The 18784-nt window shown below is 41.4% G+C and overlaps 1 protein-coding gene across 3 annotated transcripts in view; it reads left to right on the top strand.

Moving 5' to 3' along the window:
• The window catches only part of CERS6 (ceramide synthase 6), a 311390-nt gene that overhangs the window by 236967 nt on the left and 55639 nt on the right, over window positions 1-18784 (top strand). For all 3 annotated transcript variants that reach the window (XM_024756640.1, XM_024756642.1, XM_024756641.1), the window contains exon 6: window positions 882-974. In XM_024756640.1, the coding sequence (XP_024612408.1) occupies window positions 882-974 (93 nt within the window). The remainder of the gene's footprint in view (window positions 1-881; window positions 975-18784) is intronic.

Genomic DNA, 18784 nt, shown 5'->3' on the forward strand with positions numbered 1-18784 from the left:
TCATGTAATGAGTTTCAAAGGTCTTTCATTCATTCTGGGAAAGCAAGTTGTTTCATTACAACCCAATGAAACAATTAAAAACAACTCATCAAAAATGGTTTTTTAAAACTCTGTTTGTTTTTATGGATTTATGTGCAAAATAAATATTACTGACTTCCACTGCTTCCCTGAGCTTCTCCCTATTCCTGGACCTGTGAGGCAGGTAGAGCAGGTGTTACCTCCATTTTCCAATAAGTAAATGAAGGCCCTACTTAAGCTGTGGAGTGGGGACTCAAACTCAGATTCCCTGGCTGGGCGCCTAGTCTAGTATCTCTTAGCAGCTTCCTTGTCCCCCTGACCTTTTAATAAATGTTTTTGAATTATCTTTTTTTTTTTAATATTTACAACGTACAGAACATTTCCTAAAGAAAAGAAAGCTCCAATTAAGGCAGAATTTGAAACTATGTCTCAGTGACCCATATAGTACTCCAGTTTCTTTCACCTTCCCTGGTCCCTGTGCTGTGGAATCTCACAGGAGTTGTCCAGAGTTACTCTTTCTGTGTATATGTTAGAATTTTTTTTGCAGGTTGCCTAAAGGAATCTTTAGAGACTCATGTCTAAGTACCAAAAGTGCAATTGTTAAAATGAGTGGTGAATCGGGTACCAATGCCAAATGTTCATACTGATTGATACTTTTTTAGTTGGAGATGAAACAAAGCTAATGACATCAAGCTGTGGATTATAGGCGTCCTTCAAAGCTCCCTTATCCACAGAGAGAATGGGGCCAGAATTTGTGGAGGCGTAAGACAATGTCACTTTTCAGTACTGAGCTTGAGATGTTTGACACACAGATTTGGTTTCCTATTAATTATTAATCTTGCCTTTTTCTCTTTGATCCTCAGCCACTCACGCCTGACCTTCACTACTATTATATCCTGGAGCTGTCGTTTTATTGGTCTTTAATGTTTTCCCAGTTCACTGATATCAAAAGAAAGGTAAGAGTGGGTGTGTTGTAAAGGGCTTGTAAACAGGTGTCTTTCATGGCCCTAGGCAGATGGATATAGAGTCTCAAAGGCACTCACTTCTGTTCTCCCATCAGTACTGCATTAGTACAACTTGCGGCATTATTACAGAAAATTCTCTACTTTTGTTTGTGCTGTTTTATATTTTATTCCCATTGTCTCTTCACTCTCCGCCCCCCCACCAAACCTAGTGTTCTTTTCTCCATGAAAAAGTATAACAGTGAATCTTAACAGCATTAATTTCCTCTCAGTCTGATTCACAAGTCCCTTTGTTCTCCAAATTAAAGAAGAAAAATTGGGGGCTTCCCTGGTGGTGCAGTGGTTGAGAGTCCGCCTGCCGATGCAGGGGACACAGGTTTGTGCCCCGGTCCGGGAGGATCCCACATGCCGCGGAGCGGCTGGGCCCGTGAGCCATGGCCGCTGAGCCTGCGCGTCCGGAGCCCGTGCTTTGCAACGGGAGAGGCCACAACGGTGAGAGGCCCGCGTACCGCAAGAAAAAAAAAGAAGAAAAATTGTATCTGTAGCTCCTGGGGAGAGAGTAAAATCTCAGTGTTCCAGCCCTATAGAATGAAGATTTCCCCAATTAAAGAGTTATCTAATGTCAAAATACATTAGGAAAACACAGCATTCCTAAGCGAACTGTGGTCTGGTTTTCACCCCTCCCCTCCGCTGGAATAGCTTTTGCTGAGGGTACTCTTGACCTCTTAAGTGTTAGACCCACTCATTCTAGTTCTCATCCTACCAGCTTCTGGGCAGAATTGGCACTTTTGGCTATTCACTTTTTTTTTTTTTTCCGTGAAGCTATTTTCTCCAGGTTCCCATATTTGGATCATTCCTTCAAGTCATCTTTGCTGGTCTCCATCCCAGTGCCCCGTGCTCTGCATACTTGCGTGCACCAGGGTCTGGTCCTGGATTACAGGACATCATCTCCCTGCGTGATCCAGGTTCATACCCTCCAGCACTGTCACCATAACTTCTATACCAATAACTCCCAAATGGTTCTCTCCTGTCCCAAATCCTCTCTGGGTCCACACTTCCGCAAATCTAATCATAAGTGATAGTATTGTGTTCTTCTTGTTATTTTATCATTTAATCCTCACAACTGCCCGAAGACTGATCACTTGTTATTACTTATTATTTATAAGTAATAATAAGTAATAACTGATCACTTATTATTTATTTATTTTCCTTTTATTATCACTTATTATTTATTTTCCTTTTATGAATGAGGAGACTGAACCTTACAAAGTGCTCCCGACCGAACACATCATCTTGTCCTAGTCTTGTTCTTCCTCCAGTAATCTTTATCACAGGCAGTCATGTAAACTAGACGTTTTCCTTCGCTCTCCTTGTACCTACTTCCTTAGTATCACTGACACGTTTAGAGTCCTTTTTACTTTGGCTTAATCTGTTACAACGGCCTCTTAAATGGCACTCCTATCTGAATAGTCATTCTTGTCTTCCTGCCATCTAAGAGTTATGTTTCTCAAACCTTAAGTCAAAGCCAAACTACTTGGAGTGATATTCAGGGTTGTCACCACGATTCAAACCCACCTCTCTAGTTTTATCGCCCACCCTTCTCTCCCTCTTTTGACACACACACATGTCTTAGTTACAGACATCTTCTCACCATCGTTCAAACACATTTATTTCCATAACATCTTTGTTTTTTTCAAGACCTTGCCTGTGGCTAGAATCTACTCTATTCCCCTTCCTCCTAGACCAGACCAAACCCCAAAGCCGTCTCTTCTTTGAAGCCTTCTTCATTCCCATGGTTTTTGACCGCTTCTTCCTCTGTGTTTAGTTTACCAGTACCCAATACTTACCATATTGTACTTTTTAATGGTATGGTGACCTGCCTCTCTCCCTTCACCAGACTTGGAGGGCAAAGAGCAGGATATGTTCATCTTTGTGTCTCTTGTGACTGTCAATGCACCTGCTTATGGTGGGGCTCAGTAAGTTTAGGGTGAATGCATAAAGGGACTCATCAGAATGTCTTCTCCCTTACTCATGGATATCTCCCAGGCTCCTTTGCAAACAGGACTGTGCATTGTGATAGAGAGCAATACTAGAACATTCCATTTCTTGGTTAGATGGGTAATCTGCCAAATTGTAAAATATCCACGTGGCAGCTGAAAAGCATTTAGGAGTCTACAGCCCTAGTACCTGCATCGCCTCCCCAGGTACGCTCCTGCCACTCTCCTATGGCAGTGGCTTACTTGGTTGGCAAAAGGCTGTCTTTCCTGACAGCATGGTCTTAATGTGGTATATGTCACCTGATTCTCAGAAGTGGACGGTCCCTGCAAGAGCTAAGGCTTAGGCATAGCAGATAACTCATTGACACACATAATTTGTGGTTCCCTCACTCATTGCACCAAATGCTCTGGGTCCATTCCTCAAAACGTTTAAAGGTCCTTTAGTGATGATATGCCGATTAGATCTCGTCTCTCTTATATGAGGAGCCTTGTTCATTCCTGTGGTCAATACTTGTAGACTGATGGTCTCCACTGTGCCAGGCCCGTTGTGCATTTTATTTATTTATTTATTTTTGAAATCTTTAGTTGTGGGAAAAATGCAAAACATAAAATTTACCATCTTAACCATTTTTAAGTGTGTAGTGTTACACACATTCGTGCTGTTGTGCAACCAGTTTCCAGAACCCCTTTCATCTTGTAAAACTGAAACTCTGTACCCATTAATCAACAGTTGCCCATTCCCTCCTAACCCAATCTCTACTCCTGGCGACCACCATTCTACTTTCTGTCTCTATGAATCTGACGACTCTGCGTACCTTATTTAAGTGGAGTCACACTGTATATGTGTCCTTTTGTGACTGATGTATTTCACTTAGCATAATGTCTTATTCATCGTGTTGTAGCATGTGTCAGAATTTCCTTCCTTTTTAAGGCTGAAGAATACAGATTGTATTTTCTTTTGAGGAGCATTATTTTCCAGGTAGTCACAGAAAACAGTTGTATAACAAAGAAGGAGGTTTGACTATTCTTCTGGTCTTGTAGTTGGGAAAACTGATGTCCGATGAACTTATGCAAAATTTTCAAGGTTGTGCAATGTGGGAATCAGAGCCCAAGTTTACCAAGCGAAGGTCCATGATTCACTCATAGATGAGATATTGTCCACAATTCTTGCGTTGTGTTGCCTGGCCATGCTCCTGCCGTTAGAGATAGTAGGCCTTCTGCAGTTCTTTGCCATTTTATTAGTTCCTCTTTTGCTTAATGAGAATTAGGGATGCCATCTCAAGTCAAAGAGATTAATGAAGGCAAAACTGACTGTTACTGGGCCCCCAAGAGCCTAGTCCTAGGGAGCCGTTGCTGCACCAAAAGTCACCAAGCCCCTTCTGCTTGCTTGAGCTTCCTAACATGCATTTACTGTGTCTTTTCACTGAGCCACGAGGACTCATAGAGGCTTTGTTATTTTAAGCCAAATGACCATCTTCTTAATAGTTACTATAAGTGGATTATTTTCGAGGGTCGAAGCGTATAATTTTCTATGGCTTTAACTTACCTTGCATCAGTGTAGAGAAGGCCTTCAAAAAGGGGCATTTTTGCAGTGAGGTCCATGGAATTGATTTAGGCCTGTACATATTGTCAGTGTTTATAAATTAATTATACATACGTTTTCCTGGTCAACGCTAATAGCTTATTGTAGCCATCTGGCACCCCTCCCTTCTTCCCTTGGTCCGAGTACCTTTGCAGGTTCATGGTGCAGCTGGCTTATTCTTGTTTCTTGCCCAAAATGGGAATTTGGCTACTACCGTACATGCTTGTTACTCCACACAGGTTTTAATAAGGAAGGCCTTCTCCTCTGTTGCCACCTCTCATTAATGAGTTGTAGCCCTTGCTTTTCTCCTTCGCATCTTGCTGACTGCCACTGCAGGTCCCTGGTGGTTCCCTCCTCACTGCCCTCCCACCCAGAGGACCTGCCATTCCAGCCATCAGCGAGGATTTATGGTATATTCTCCTGCCAAATACATCCCCACCTTCTGTGTTGCAACTGTTAACTAAACCCTCACCCTCTAAAAACAGCCCGCCTCCTAATTATAGAATAGAGATGTTTGAAGACATCCATTGACAACAGAGCATGGAAATCAACTTCTGAAGGCTATCCGTAGGGTTGTTAAATAGAAAGGTTATAGGGGGGGCTTCCCTGGTGGCGCAGTGGTTGAGAGTCCGCCTGCCGATGCAGGGGACACGGGTTCATGCCCTGGTCTGGGAAGATCCCACATGCCGCAGAGTGGCTGGGCCCATGAGCCATGGCCGCTGAGCCTGCGCGTCCGGAGCCTGTGCTCCACAATGGGAGAGGCCACAACGGTGAGAGGCCCGCGTACCGCAAAAAAAAAAAAAAGAAAGGTTATAAAAATATTTCTACAGTTGCCCTATTAAATGACAATGAACTTGAACAGCCATTTTCAAATAGCCACCAGAATTCATAAACGTTTGATCCAAATGCACGCCTCCAGCTGTTAGAATCAGTACCTTAAAATATGAAGTTCAGAAATAACTCTTAGTGACTTAATTGGTTCATGAGTCTTTCTAAAAATGGCTTTTGTATTCACAAACTCTTCCCCTCTAGAAACGTCCTAGTATTGCCATCTTTTTTTTTTTCTTTTAATTGCTCTGTTTCCAAATAGAATCTGGAGTTTAAAAATGATGGTGGAATAGGGAGGGTGGGAGGGAGGGAGACGCAAGAGGGAAGAGATATGGGAACATGTGTATATGTATGGCTGATTCGCTTTGTTATGGAGCAGAAACTAACACATCATTGTAAAGCAATTATACTCCAATAAAGATGTAAAAAAAAAAATGATTGGAAAACTTTCATCCCTGTGGTGACGGAATGCACTGTCTCTCTTGATCATTTCCAGGGTTGGTACTTATTTGGTCAGTGACGATATACATACTGTTAATCTCCACAGAGGGAAGGGACTAGCTAAGATGTAGTCATTTAATATAATGGACTTAAAATTTAAGTATTCTATTATATGCCACCAAGGTATATATATATATATCTTTGAAGATTTTTCCTTCCTTCCTTACTTTTTACTTCTTTTTTCTGTCCATTCCTCTCCTTCCTTCCCTTCCTTTCTTCCTTCCTTCTTTTGTAAAAAGAAATAGTTAAGGTACCTTATTCAAAAACAATAGGTATATTCTTGGGATTCAATATTGTTTGAATCACCTTTTATTTCCCAAGGCTTAATATTTATTAAGATTCTGTCTTTTAGCACCTGTTTACCATGAGTATTTCTCCCGTACATCTACATATTCTAATGGAAGCTAATAAATATGACTGTGATGGAGCTCAGAACAGCTTGCTTGTATCCAAGCCCTGTGTCCCTTTTAACTAAGCTGCTGTTGGGCTTGATGGCCTGGGTCCTTGGCCAGTGAACCTTGCTCGTGTTCGGGGTCCTTTACAGGAAATCATCTATGGCCGAGTTCCAGGGCCCAGCTGGTGAAATCAGCTTGTTGCTCTTTTGGTCTTTAACCTGAGAGAAAATCTACATCTCATAAAAGATCCCTAACAGAGAGAGAAGATGATGATTAAGTTTAGCAAGAAACTTATTGACAGGCTTGTGTTTGCTCTTTAGTAACTTGCATAGAAAATAACCGGTGTTCATTGCTATGAGCGCTTCAGCTGCCTTTTGAGGACCTGCCATGCTCCAGACCTTTCCTGCTTCAATTAGCTTTAGGGTAAAAAAAAAAAAATTGCATGTTTTAATCATTTAATAAGGAAGCAGTATGGCATAGAATTAAATAAAACAATGTCCATGAAACCATCTAGTACAATGCTTGACAGAGCTCAGAGCAGTACCTAGCACATAATGACCAAAATTGGGTTGAATCAAAACATAGTGCTAAGACCAGAAACAAATCAAAAAACCTCCCAAACTAGTGCTCACAAATTTTCGTATTTTTGGTCAATTCAAGTGAACAAAATTAATTAGGAAAAGGGACTAACTTAAGGTTGCCAACCTTTTACTTTTCCTAGTAAGGAAATTTTAAAAGTACCTACCACTTACCCATCAATTCATAAAAGAAAGAACATGTTAATATTTTAAAGGAGAAAAGGCACCTTGTAATAAAGGACAATCCTTTCCATTTATCATTATGAAAAAGTTTTTATTTCTCTCATTTTGTTCTAGCCTGGGGAAAAATTTTGGGTAATATGGCTTCTTAGAGGGTAAAATCATGGGCTCTGGAGTCCATCTACCTGCCCAGCACCACTTCTAATTTGGTGTGACCTTCAGCAAGTTACTTTCCCTCTCTGTACCTTTGTGTCCTGATCCAAAGAATAGAGTTCATATAACTGACCTCATGGGAGTGTTGAGAGCATAAATAAGTGACACATGCTGTTGAAACAGTGCTTGGCACATAGCAAATGCACCATGTATGTCAGCTATTAGCTGTAATCATTAATACGATTCACCAGATATTGCCAGCCCTCTACTCTCAGGCACATGGAGGACTGTACTCAGCCTTGCCCCTTCTTGTGGTTGGATGGGGCCATGTGACCGGTAGGCTGTAAGCAGAACTGACTCCAGTCAGTAATGTAATGTAATTGCTGGTGTGAGACCCACTAGCGTCTCTTTTCCCCTCTAGTACAGCGACTGGTAACATTTGAGATGGAGGCTGCTCCATCAGTCTGGGTCCCTAAGTGATGGTGATAAACAGAGTGCCCTTTGTCCAGCCAATTGGTAACAGGTAGTAAATAAGAAACAGGCCTTTGGTATAAACCACTGAGATTTTAAGGGCTTTCTTTTTGCCTCATAACCTAGCTTATCCTGACTGTGCAGCTATCATTAATAAGCTGGCTGATTATCATCTCCTAGAACAATTTTTGGAAATCATTTGTCTATATAGCAGTTCTCAAAGTGTGGTCTGCAGACACCTGGAGATTTCTGAGACCCTTTCAGGAGATCTGCAGCATTAAAACTGACTTCATAATAATACTAGGATGTCATTTGCCTTTCTTACTGCATTGAAATTTGCACTAATCGTGCTAAAGTAACGGCAAAACTGCTAGCAGCGGCACCAAACAGTATGGGTAGTTTTGTGTTCCTCACTGCCGTGTGCTTGCAGGAAGAAAAAAAAATGTCAGTTTCACTTGAGAATGCTCTTGTTGAAGCAGTAAAAAGTGTTAATTTGATTAATCTCTATTCTTGAGTATACATTTTAAAAATAATTTTGTGTGATGAAATGGGAAGGAGGCATAAAAGAGCTCCTGTGGCAGAACACTGTACAGTGTGCTCAAGAAAAATCATGTGTAGTTAGTGGTTTGCACTGAGGGACGTACTAGCTGCTTTTTTCCCCCAAAGAATCTCATTTTTACTTGAAAGAATGACAAACTATGTTTATTCCAACTTGTGTATTTGGTAGACACATTCTTGAAAAGCACAAAGTGAACTTTTCAAGGTTGTTTCAAGTAAAACCATTGACATTATTTGTTGTCAACTCAAGCTTTCAAGAAAAAAATTAGATTTTTAGAAAAGCTTATGTCCAACAGCAAGACCTTGATAGCGTCTCAACACTTAAAGACTTTTCTCATGAGATTGATAGTGATATTAGTAAATGTGATTTTTAAAATGCTATGTGACAATCTGTTTCATTAACTCCGTGAGCCAGTATTTTCCAAGTGACAATGCATGATGCTCCAAAATCATGCCTGAGTGAAAGATCCACTTGAAGGTCAAGACAGACCAAAGGATTTTATGTAATAGAATGTGAAAAGTTTATTGATACAGTTTTCAATTCCACATTGCAACTAACCTTTAAGAATATCCCTCTTGTCGAGTTTTGGTACAGTATCAAGAAAGAATATCCATAACTATCTGAAAAGACTGTTAAGGTACTTCTCCCTTTTCCAACTGTGTGATACCAGATTTTCTTTATATACTTTAACCAAAATAACAGGGAAACATATTGAATATATATGCAGTGATGAGAATCCAACATGAGTCAGACATCGAAGAGATTTGCAATCATGTAAAACAAGGCTACTCTTCTCACGATTTTTTTTTTAATTTTGGAAAATATTTTTGTAAATATGTTAATTAACATATAATGAACTTCATTTAAAATTAATGAATAAATGTGTTTTACATGTTTTTTGAATTTCTCAGTTTCCATATCCAATGTGGTAAATACCGATAGATATGACCCACATAAACGAACACTTTCTGGTGTCCTCAATAATTTTTAAGAATATAAAAGACTCCTGAGACCAAAACATTTGAGAACTGCTCATCTAGATTATTTTTAAGTCTCTCCTAAGGAGATGACTCTCGGGTAGTGCCTCAGATTGTATCAGCATCTCTTTTCTTTGCTTGAAAAGCTAAAATCATGCCAGATGACATCTGAACATCCCGAGAGGAATGGAGGATGATGTAGAATTCTCTCTGTGTAACCCCAGTGCTGCTACTTGCAGACACAGGCAGGCAGGCCACTTAACCTCTCTTTCACAGAGGCACCAAAGTGTTCTGTGTGTCCACTTGTGACTGGAGTAGCAATATCCTGCCCTCGAAGCTTAGGTTTCTTCCGAGGCAGATCTCTGGGTCCTCTGTCCTGTTTCTTTCTCACTACAGTGACTTCAGAATCAAAGAAGGGAAGAAGAGGCAGTTCATTTTAGTAAGCCACCATTTGTGATCAAAGGATTGCAACCTAGGGCTGTGTGCAGGCTGGTGGGCCAACAATGGAACAGCATTGTCTGGAAAAGAAAAAATATTGTATGGGGCAATTTTATGAGATTTTATTCAAAGGCTGCCTCAACTAGTAGCTTATTCCAGCAATCATACTCCCAGGTGCCTGGCCAGGCGAGAGGCTCTTAAGTATCTTTAGATCTCACAGGTAGATGACCAGCCCCTGGACAGCCCTGGGGCAGTGCAGTGGCACACACTGCTCTCCAGGGCATGAAGGGTGACAGCAGGAACCTCTTCTTCCAGCGTGGTGCAAGGGGCCACATCATCACCACATTACAGAGAGACCTACTCCCAGGCCCACACAATGCTGCTGGTCCAGGGCTCTGGGTCCTTAAGTCTGGGGCCTCAGGGATCCCACCCTCTCTCAGGAGGTGCCACCGATGCTTGGAAGGTATCACTTTCATTGGGAGATTTAGTCATTCTGCTTCCTTTGGGGGGTTTCCCATAAGTCATCCTAGGAGTCTTGGGAAAAACACCTACTTTGGCTTGTTATGGCTCTAACTCCTTGACTTGGTGAATTTCCTCCATTTCTATCCTCTTAAATATAAACAGACCCATCTCATATCGTTCTCTTTGGCCTCCCAAGAGGAGGAAGCTCTTCTACTCATGGCTAATCCTCACCTTTGCTCTTGATCCCCCTTTTCTTCCTGTCTTCTAGAAGTGACCTTGTTCTATTTGGTAGTCTCTCACTTACATGTGTTTTCAAAAGTGTCTTTGGGAGAGGACCTTCAAGATAGTGGAGGAGTAAGATGTGGAGATCACCTTCCTCCCCACAGATACACCAGAAATACATCTACATGTGGAACAACTCCTACAGAACACCTACTGAACGCTGGCAGAAGACCTCAGACCTCCCAAAAGGCAAGAAACTCCCCACGTACCTGGGTAGGGCAAAAGAGAAAAGAATAAATAGAGACAAAAGAATAGGGATGGGACCTGCACCTCTGGGAGGGAGCTGTGGAGGAGGAAAGGTTTCCACACACTAGGAAGCCCCTTCACTGGCGGAGATGGGGGGTGGGGGGGAAGCATCGGAGCCACGGAGGAGAGCACAGAAACAGGGGTGCAGAGAGCAAAGCGGAGAGATTCCCGCACGGAGGACCGGTACCGACCAGCACTCACCAGCCTGAGAGGCTTGTCTGCTCACCCGCCGGGGCGGGCGGGGCTGGGAGCTGAGGCTCGGGCTTCAGAGGTCAGATCCCAGAGAGAGGACTGGGGTTGGTTGCGTGAACACAGCCTGAAGGGGGCTAGTGCACCACAGCTAGCCGGGAGAGAGTCCGGGAAAAAGTCTGGACCTGCCTAAGAGACAAGAGACCATTGTTTCAGGGTGTGCGAGGAGAGGGGATTCAGAGCACCGCCTAAACGAGCTCCAGAGATGGGTGTGAGCCGCGGCTATCAGCGTGGACACCAGAGATGGGCATGAGATGCTAAGGCTGCTGCTGCCGCCACCAAGAAGTCTGTGTGCAAGCACAGGTCACTGTCCACATCTCCCCACCCGGGAGCCTGTGCAGCCCACCACTGCCAGGGTCCCGAGATCCACGGACACGGATCCCGGGAGAACACACGGCGCGCCTCAGGCTGTTGCAATGTCATGCCGGCCTCTGCCGCCGCAGGCTCACCCCACATTCCGTACCCCTTCTTCCCCGCGGCCTGAGTGAGCCAGAGCCACCTAATCAGCAGCTCCTTTAACCCCGTCCTGTCTGAGCGAAGAACAACTTTCTTTAATTTTTTTTTCTTTTCTCCCTTTTCTTCTGAGCCATGGGGCTGCCAGGGTCTTGGTGTTCTGGCCGGGTGTCAGGCCTGAGCCTCTGAGGTGGGAGAGCCAAGTTCAGGACATTGGTCCACCAGAGACCTCCCAGCCCCTCGTAATATCAATCGGCAAGAGCTCTCCAAGAGATCTCCATCTCAACACAAAGAACCAGCTCCACTCAATGACCAGCAAGCTTCAGTGCTGGACACACCATGCCAAACAACTAGCAAGACAGGAACACAACCCCACCCATTAGCAGAGAGGCTGCCTAAAATCATAATAAGTTTACAGACACCCCAAAACACATCATTGCATATGGTCCTGCCACCAGAAAGACAACATCCAGCCTCATCCACCAGAACACAGGCACCAATCCCCTCCACCAGGAAGCCTACACAACCCACTGAACCAACCTTACCCACTGGGGGCAGACACCAAAAACAACGGGACTATGAACCTGCAGCCTGTGAAAAGGAGACCCCAAATGCAGTAAGTTAAGCAAAATGAGAAGACAGAGAAACACACAGCAGATGAAGTAGGAAGTTAAAAACCCACCAGACCAAACAAATGAAGAGGAAATAGGCAGTCTACCGGAAAAAGAATTCAGAGTAATGATAGTAAAGATGATCCGAAAACTTGGAAATAGAATGGCGAAAATACATGAAACATTTAACAAGGATCTAGAAGGACTAAAGAGCAAACAAACAATGATGAACAACACAATAAATGAAATTAAAAATTCTCTAGAAGGAATCAGTAACAGAATAACTGAGGGAGAAGCACGGATAAGTGACCTGGAAGATAAAATAGTGGAAATAACTGCTGCAGATCAGAATAAAGAAAAAAGAATGAAAACAATTGAAGAGAGTCTCAGAGACCTCTGGGACAATGTTAAACGCACCAACATTCAAATTATAGGGGTCCCAGAAGAAGAAGAGAAAAGGAAAGGGACTGAGAAAATATTTGAAGAGATTATAGTTGAAAACTTCCCTAATATGGAAAAGGAGATAGTCAATCACATCCAGGAAGCGCAGAGTCCCATACAGGATAAATCCAAGGAGAAACATGCCAAGACACATATTAATCAAATTATCAAAAATTAAATACAAAGAAAAAATATTAAAAGCAGCAAGGGAAAAACAACAAATAACATACAAGGGAATCCCCATAAGGTTGACAGCTGATCTTTCAGCAGAAACTCTGCAAACCAGAAGGGAGTGGCAGGACATATTTATAGTGATGAAAGGGAAAATCTACAACCAAGATTACTCTATCCAGCAAGGATCTCACTCAGATTTGACGGAGGAATTAAAACCTTTGCAGACAAACAAAAGCTAAGAGACTTCAGCACCACCAAACCAGCTTTAAAACAAATGCTAAAGGAACTTCTCTAGTCAGGAAACACAAGAGAAGGAGAAGACCTACAATAACAACCCCAGAACAATTAAGAAAATGGGAATAGGCACATACATATCGATAATTACCTTAAATGTAAATGGATTAAATGCTCCCACCAAAAGACATAGACTGGCTGAATGGATACAAAAACAAGACCCGTATATATGCTGTCTACAAGAGACCCACTTCAGACCTAGAGACACATACAGACTGAAAGTAAGGGGATGGAAAAAGATATTCCATGCAATTGGAAATCAAAAGGAAGTTGGAATAACAATTCTCACATCAGACAAAATAGGCTTTAAAATAAGGACTATTACAAGAGACAAAGAAGGACACTACATAATGATCAAGGGATCAATCCAAGAAGAAGATATAACAATTGTAAATATCTATGTACCCAACATAGGAGCACCTCAATACATAAGGCAAACACTAATAGCTATAATAAGGGAAATGGACAGTAACAGAATCATAGTAGGGGACTTTAACACCCTACTTTCACCAATGGACAAATCACCCAATATGAAAGTAAATAAGGAAACACAAGCTTTAAAGGATACATTAAACAAGATGGACTTAATTGATATTTATGGGACATTCCATCCAAAAACAGCAGATTGCACTTTCTTCTCAAGTGCTCATGGAACAGTCTCCAGGATAGATCATCTCTTGGGTCACAAATCAAGCCTTGGTAAATTTAACGAAGTTGAAATCATATCAAGTATCTTTTCTGACCACAATGCTATAAGACTAGATATCAATTACAGGAAAAAGACTGTAAAGAATACAAACACACGGAGGCTAAAGAATACACTACTAAATAACCAAGAGATCACTGAAGAAATCAAAGAGAGAATCACAAAATACCTAGAAACAAATGACAATGAAAACACGACGACCCAAAGCCTGTGGTATGCAGCAAAAGCAGTTCTAAGGGAAGTTTTTAGCAATACAGTCCTACCTCAAGAAACAAGAAACATCTCAAATAAACAACCTAACCTTACACCTAAACCAATTAGAGAAAGAAGAACAAAAAAACCCCACAGTTATCAGAAGGAAAGAAATCATAAAGATCAGATCAGAAATAAATGAAAACGAAATGAAGGAAACAATAGCAAAGGTCAGTAAACTAAAAACTGGTTCTCTGAGAAGATAAACAAAATTGATAAACCATTAGCCAGACTCATCAAGAAAAAAAGGGAAAAGACTCAAATCAACAGAATTAGAAATGAAAAAGGAAAAGTAACAACTGACACTGCAGAAATACAAAGGATCATGAGAGATTACTACAAGCAACTGTATGCCGATAAAATGGACAACCTGGAAGAAATGGACAAATTCTTAGAAAAGCACAACCTTCCGAGACTGAACCAGGAAGAAATAGAAAACATAGACAGACCAATCACAAGCACTGAAATTGAAACTGTGATTCAAAATCTTCCAACAAACAAAAGCCCAGAACCAGATGGTTTCACAGATGAATTTTATCAAACATTTAGAGAAGAGCTAACCCGTATCCTTCTCAAACTCTTCCAAAATATAGAAGAGGGAGGAACACTCCCAAACTCATTCTACGAGGCCACCATCACCCTGGTACCAAAACCAGACAAAGATGTCACAAAAAAAGAAAACTACAGACCACTATCACTGATGAACATAGATGCAAAAATCCTCAACAAAATACTAGCAAACAATCCAACAGCACATTAAAAGGATCATACACCATGATCAAGTGGAGTTTTTCCCAGGAATGCAGGGATTCTTCAATATGTGCAAATCAATCAATGTGGTATACCATATTAACAATTTGAAGGATAAAAACCATATGATCAATAGATGCAGAAAAACCTTGTGACAAAATTCACCACCCATTTATGATATAAACTCCAGAAAGTAGGCATAGAAGAAACTCATCTCAACATAATAAAGGCCATATATGACAAACCCACAGCCAGTGTCTTTCTCAATAGTGAAAAACTGAAACCATTTCCACTAAGATGAGGAACAAGACAAGGTTGCCCACTCTCATCACTATTATTCAACATAGTTTTGGAAGATTTAGCCATGGCAATCATCAATAAGTGGTGCTGGGAAAACTGGACGCTACATGTAAAAGAATGAAATTAGAACACTCCCTAACACCATACACAAAAATAAACTCAAAATGGATTAAAGATCTAAATGTAAGGCCAGACACTATAAATCTCTTAGAGGAAAACATAGGCAGAACACTCCATGACATAAATCACAGCAAGATCCTTTTTGACCCACCTCCTAGAGAAATGGAAATAAAAAGAATAATAAATGGGGCCTAAAGAAACTTAAAAGTTTTTGCACAGCAAAGGAAACCATAAACAAGACCAAAAGACAACCCTCAGAGTGGGAGAAAATATTTGCAAACGAAGCAACTGGCAAAGGATTAATCTCCAAAATTTACAAGCAGCTCATGCAGCTCAATATGCAAAAAAAGAAACAACCCAATCCAAAAATAGGCAAAAGACCTAAATAGACATTTCTCCAGAAAAGATATACAGATTGCCAACAAGCACATGAAAGGATGCTCAACTTCATTAATCATTAGAGAAATGCAAATCAAAACTACAATGAGATATCATCTCACACTGGTCAGAATGGCTATCATCAAAATATCTACAAACAGTAAATTCTGGAGAGGGTGTGGAGAAAAGGGAACCCTCTTGCACTGTTGGTGGGAATGTAAATTGATGCAGCCACTATGGAGAACAGTATGGAGCTTCCTTAAAAAACTAAAAATAGAGCTACCATACGACCCAGCAATCCCACTACTGGGCCTATACCCTGAGAAAACCATAATTCAAAAAGAGTCATGTAGCAAAATGTTCATTGCAGCTCTATTTACAATAGCCAGGACATGGAAGCAACCTAAGTGTCCACTGACAGATGAATGGATAAAGAAGATGTGGCACATATATATAATAGAATATTACTCAGCCATAAAAAGGAACGAAATTGAGGTATTTGTAGTGAGGTGGATGGACCTAGAGTCTGTCATTCAGAGTGAAGTAGGTCAGAAAGCGAGAGAGTGGCATGGACATATATACACTACCAAATGTAAAATAGATAGCTAGTGGGAAGCAACCACATAGCACAGGGAGATCAGCTTGGTGCTTTGTGTCCACCTAGTGGGATGGGATAGGGAGGGTGGAAGGGAGATGCAAGAGGGAGAAGATATGGGGACATGTGTATATTTATAGCTTATTGACTTGGTTATAAAGCAGAAACTAACACACCATTGTAAAGCAATTATACTCCAATAAAGATGTGAAAAAAAAGAAAAAGGTGTCCTCTTTCACTGCCCCATTCCTTATTGTTGTCTTTTCTTCTGTACTTGTTTCTGAGAAGCAGCCCACTGTGATCGGAGCCTGAGCTCTGGAGTCACACAGAACTGGATGCAGACCTGCCTGTGGCCTGTCCTTACTGTGTAACTGTGAAAAGATTACGTTGCTTTTCTGTGCCTCAGTTTCTTTATAAATGGCGTTCGAAGAGTACTTACCTTATGTGGAGGTTGTTGAGAATAAATCTCAGAAGTCAGAATCTTTGAATTAGTAGGCAAATCTCAGGGTAGATAGAAGTTCATCAGGTAATCAAGTTGGAGTGGGGCTTGGAGAAAAGAAGAGAATACACAAGAATTCCATCCAGGAAAACAGAAACAAAGACAAAAAAACCCTGAAGGGCCAGAGGCCTGCATGGGGGCAAGAAAGTTGGCAAGTGAATTCTGCATGTAGAGTTCTGTCTGTGAAGGGAGGTGGGGAGCTCAGGCTGCTGAAGGAAGAGGGATTAGGAGAAGCGAAGACGGATGACAATAATAAGAGTTTCCTGTCACCCCTCCTGACAACTTACAACATAATCCCAACCTGGCTGACCTAGAGGAGACTTCTTCCATCTTCCATCTAAAGCACCAAGTTGAGACCTTGATGGCGTATTGTCATTTGGGACCCCAAGGGCGTTACAGTAGATATGAGGATGATGGCTTTTCTGTCCTGGGATAGTTCTGATTTTAGTTGAACACAGTCTGCCCCCTACTGATCATTCCGGACGTTTTCAACCTGAATGGTTTTACTTGATAGTAAGTGTTGCCCTTGCCTTTTTCCTCCTGAAAAAAGAGAATAAAGTTTTTGAACCTGCGTATCACTTAAGACTGTTATGTTGAGTATATTTTAAATGTCTCAGAAGTGACCCTTCTGGCATTAAAAGCTGTACAAAGAAGTGTGGCTGGGCCAAGAGTAGTTATTTATTTATTTTAAATATTTATTTATTTTTGTCTGTGTTGGGTCTTCGTTGCTGCGCGCAGGCTTTCTCTAGTTTCAGCGAGCGGGGGCTACTCTTTGTTGCGTTGCGCGAGCTTCTCGTTGCAGTGGCTTCTCTTGTTGCGGAGCACAGGCTCTAGGCGTGCAGGCTCAGTAGTTGTGGCTTGCGGGCTCTAGAGCACAGGCTCAGTAGTTATGGAGCATGAGCTTAGTTGCTCCCCGGCATGTGGGATCTTTCCGGACCAGGGCTCGAAACCGTGTCCCCTGCATTGGCACGCGGATTCTTTATGCATCAGCAGGTGGACCCTCAACCACTGCGCCACCAGGGAAGTCCTGGCATGCGGATTCTTAACCACTGCACCACCAGGGAAGCCCCAAGAGTAGTTTACACAGAGTCCAGATGATGTATATAAGCCCAGATGATGTATATAAAGGCCTGCAACTCCTGGAGCTTGTAATTTGGCAAGACTTGTAGTTATGGAGAACATCTCTATACAAAGATTCAATGAGAAAAAAGACGTGTGTATAATTAAGGAAAATAGCTACATCATTTGAAAGCAGAGTGCATTTGGAGAGTGTACTTTCAATGGGAAGAGGAAAGGAAAGCAGGGAGGAGGACTCCAGGGAGTTGCAAATTAAGTTCCGAGCTCTGGCCAGGCACAGTGGGAGGGTATTGGGGGCACTGTCTTACTGTGTTCTATTGTGCAAATAAAATTTTATTGCATCTTTTTCCACAGTAATAAAATCAATTAAAGATTAAATATCAGCTAAATAATTCATAGTAGATGAGATTAGATGACTTCTTGATCTTAAAATGTGCCACAAATGTTACACAGGAGAAAGATTGGGTAAACACTGCTTACACAGAAGTTCTTTATTTCATTTATGTATGTTCCCAGAAGCTCTGAAGTAATGGCACATGTAGCAGTAGAGAGAGTAATATATTGCATCCGGACAGGCAGCTCTTGTTTTTACAAAAGCTCAAGCTTTTTCTGAAGAAGCTCCTCGATTTTAAAATGATCTTGAAGTTGTAGTTATAGTTTATCATGAGAATTTTGATGGAGATACCTGCCAAAACTCTTTTTTTTAAATGATTTATCTGAATTTTGAAAGTAATACTTAATGGGTTACTTCTGAATAGCCATGAAAATTAAACCTCATACATATTCTGTATCTAAAGAAAATGTGATGAAGGAAGTCTTGAGCCTATGCAATTGCCACATCTCAAATTACATGGCTGAGTTTCCCATGTTATGCCTTTTGATGTGGCGCTAAGGCAGGGCTCGTCAAACTTTTCTGTAAAGGGCCTGCTAGTAAATATTTTAAACTTGGAGGCTGTATAGTCTCTGTTGCAACCACTTAACTCTGCCACTGTAGCAAGAACACTGCCATAAACAATAATTAAACAAATGGATGTGGCTGTGTTCTAATAAAACATTATTTACAAAAACAAATGAGGGCCAGATTTGGCCTGGGGGCCATAGTGTGTCTTTCTCTGCTCTAAAGTTGAGTCACCTGTACGCACAAATTTGGTGAACAGTGAGGATGTCAGCTTTGAGAATGGCTAGTAGAGATATTCACATCACATCAGTGTGTATATATATATATATATATTTATTTATTTATTTATTAAAAATTT

The sequence above is a fragment of the Neophocaena asiaeorientalis genome, unplaced genomic scaffold (genome assembly GCF_003031525.2).
Source record: "Neophocaena asiaeorientalis asiaeorientalis breed wild unplaced genomic scaffold, Neophocaena_asiaeorientalis_V1.1 scaffold6, whole genome shotgun sequence".
Classification (NCBI taxonomy): Eukaryota; Metazoa; Chordata; class Mammalia; order Artiodactyla; family Phocoenidae; genus Neophocaena; species Neophocaena asiaeorientalis.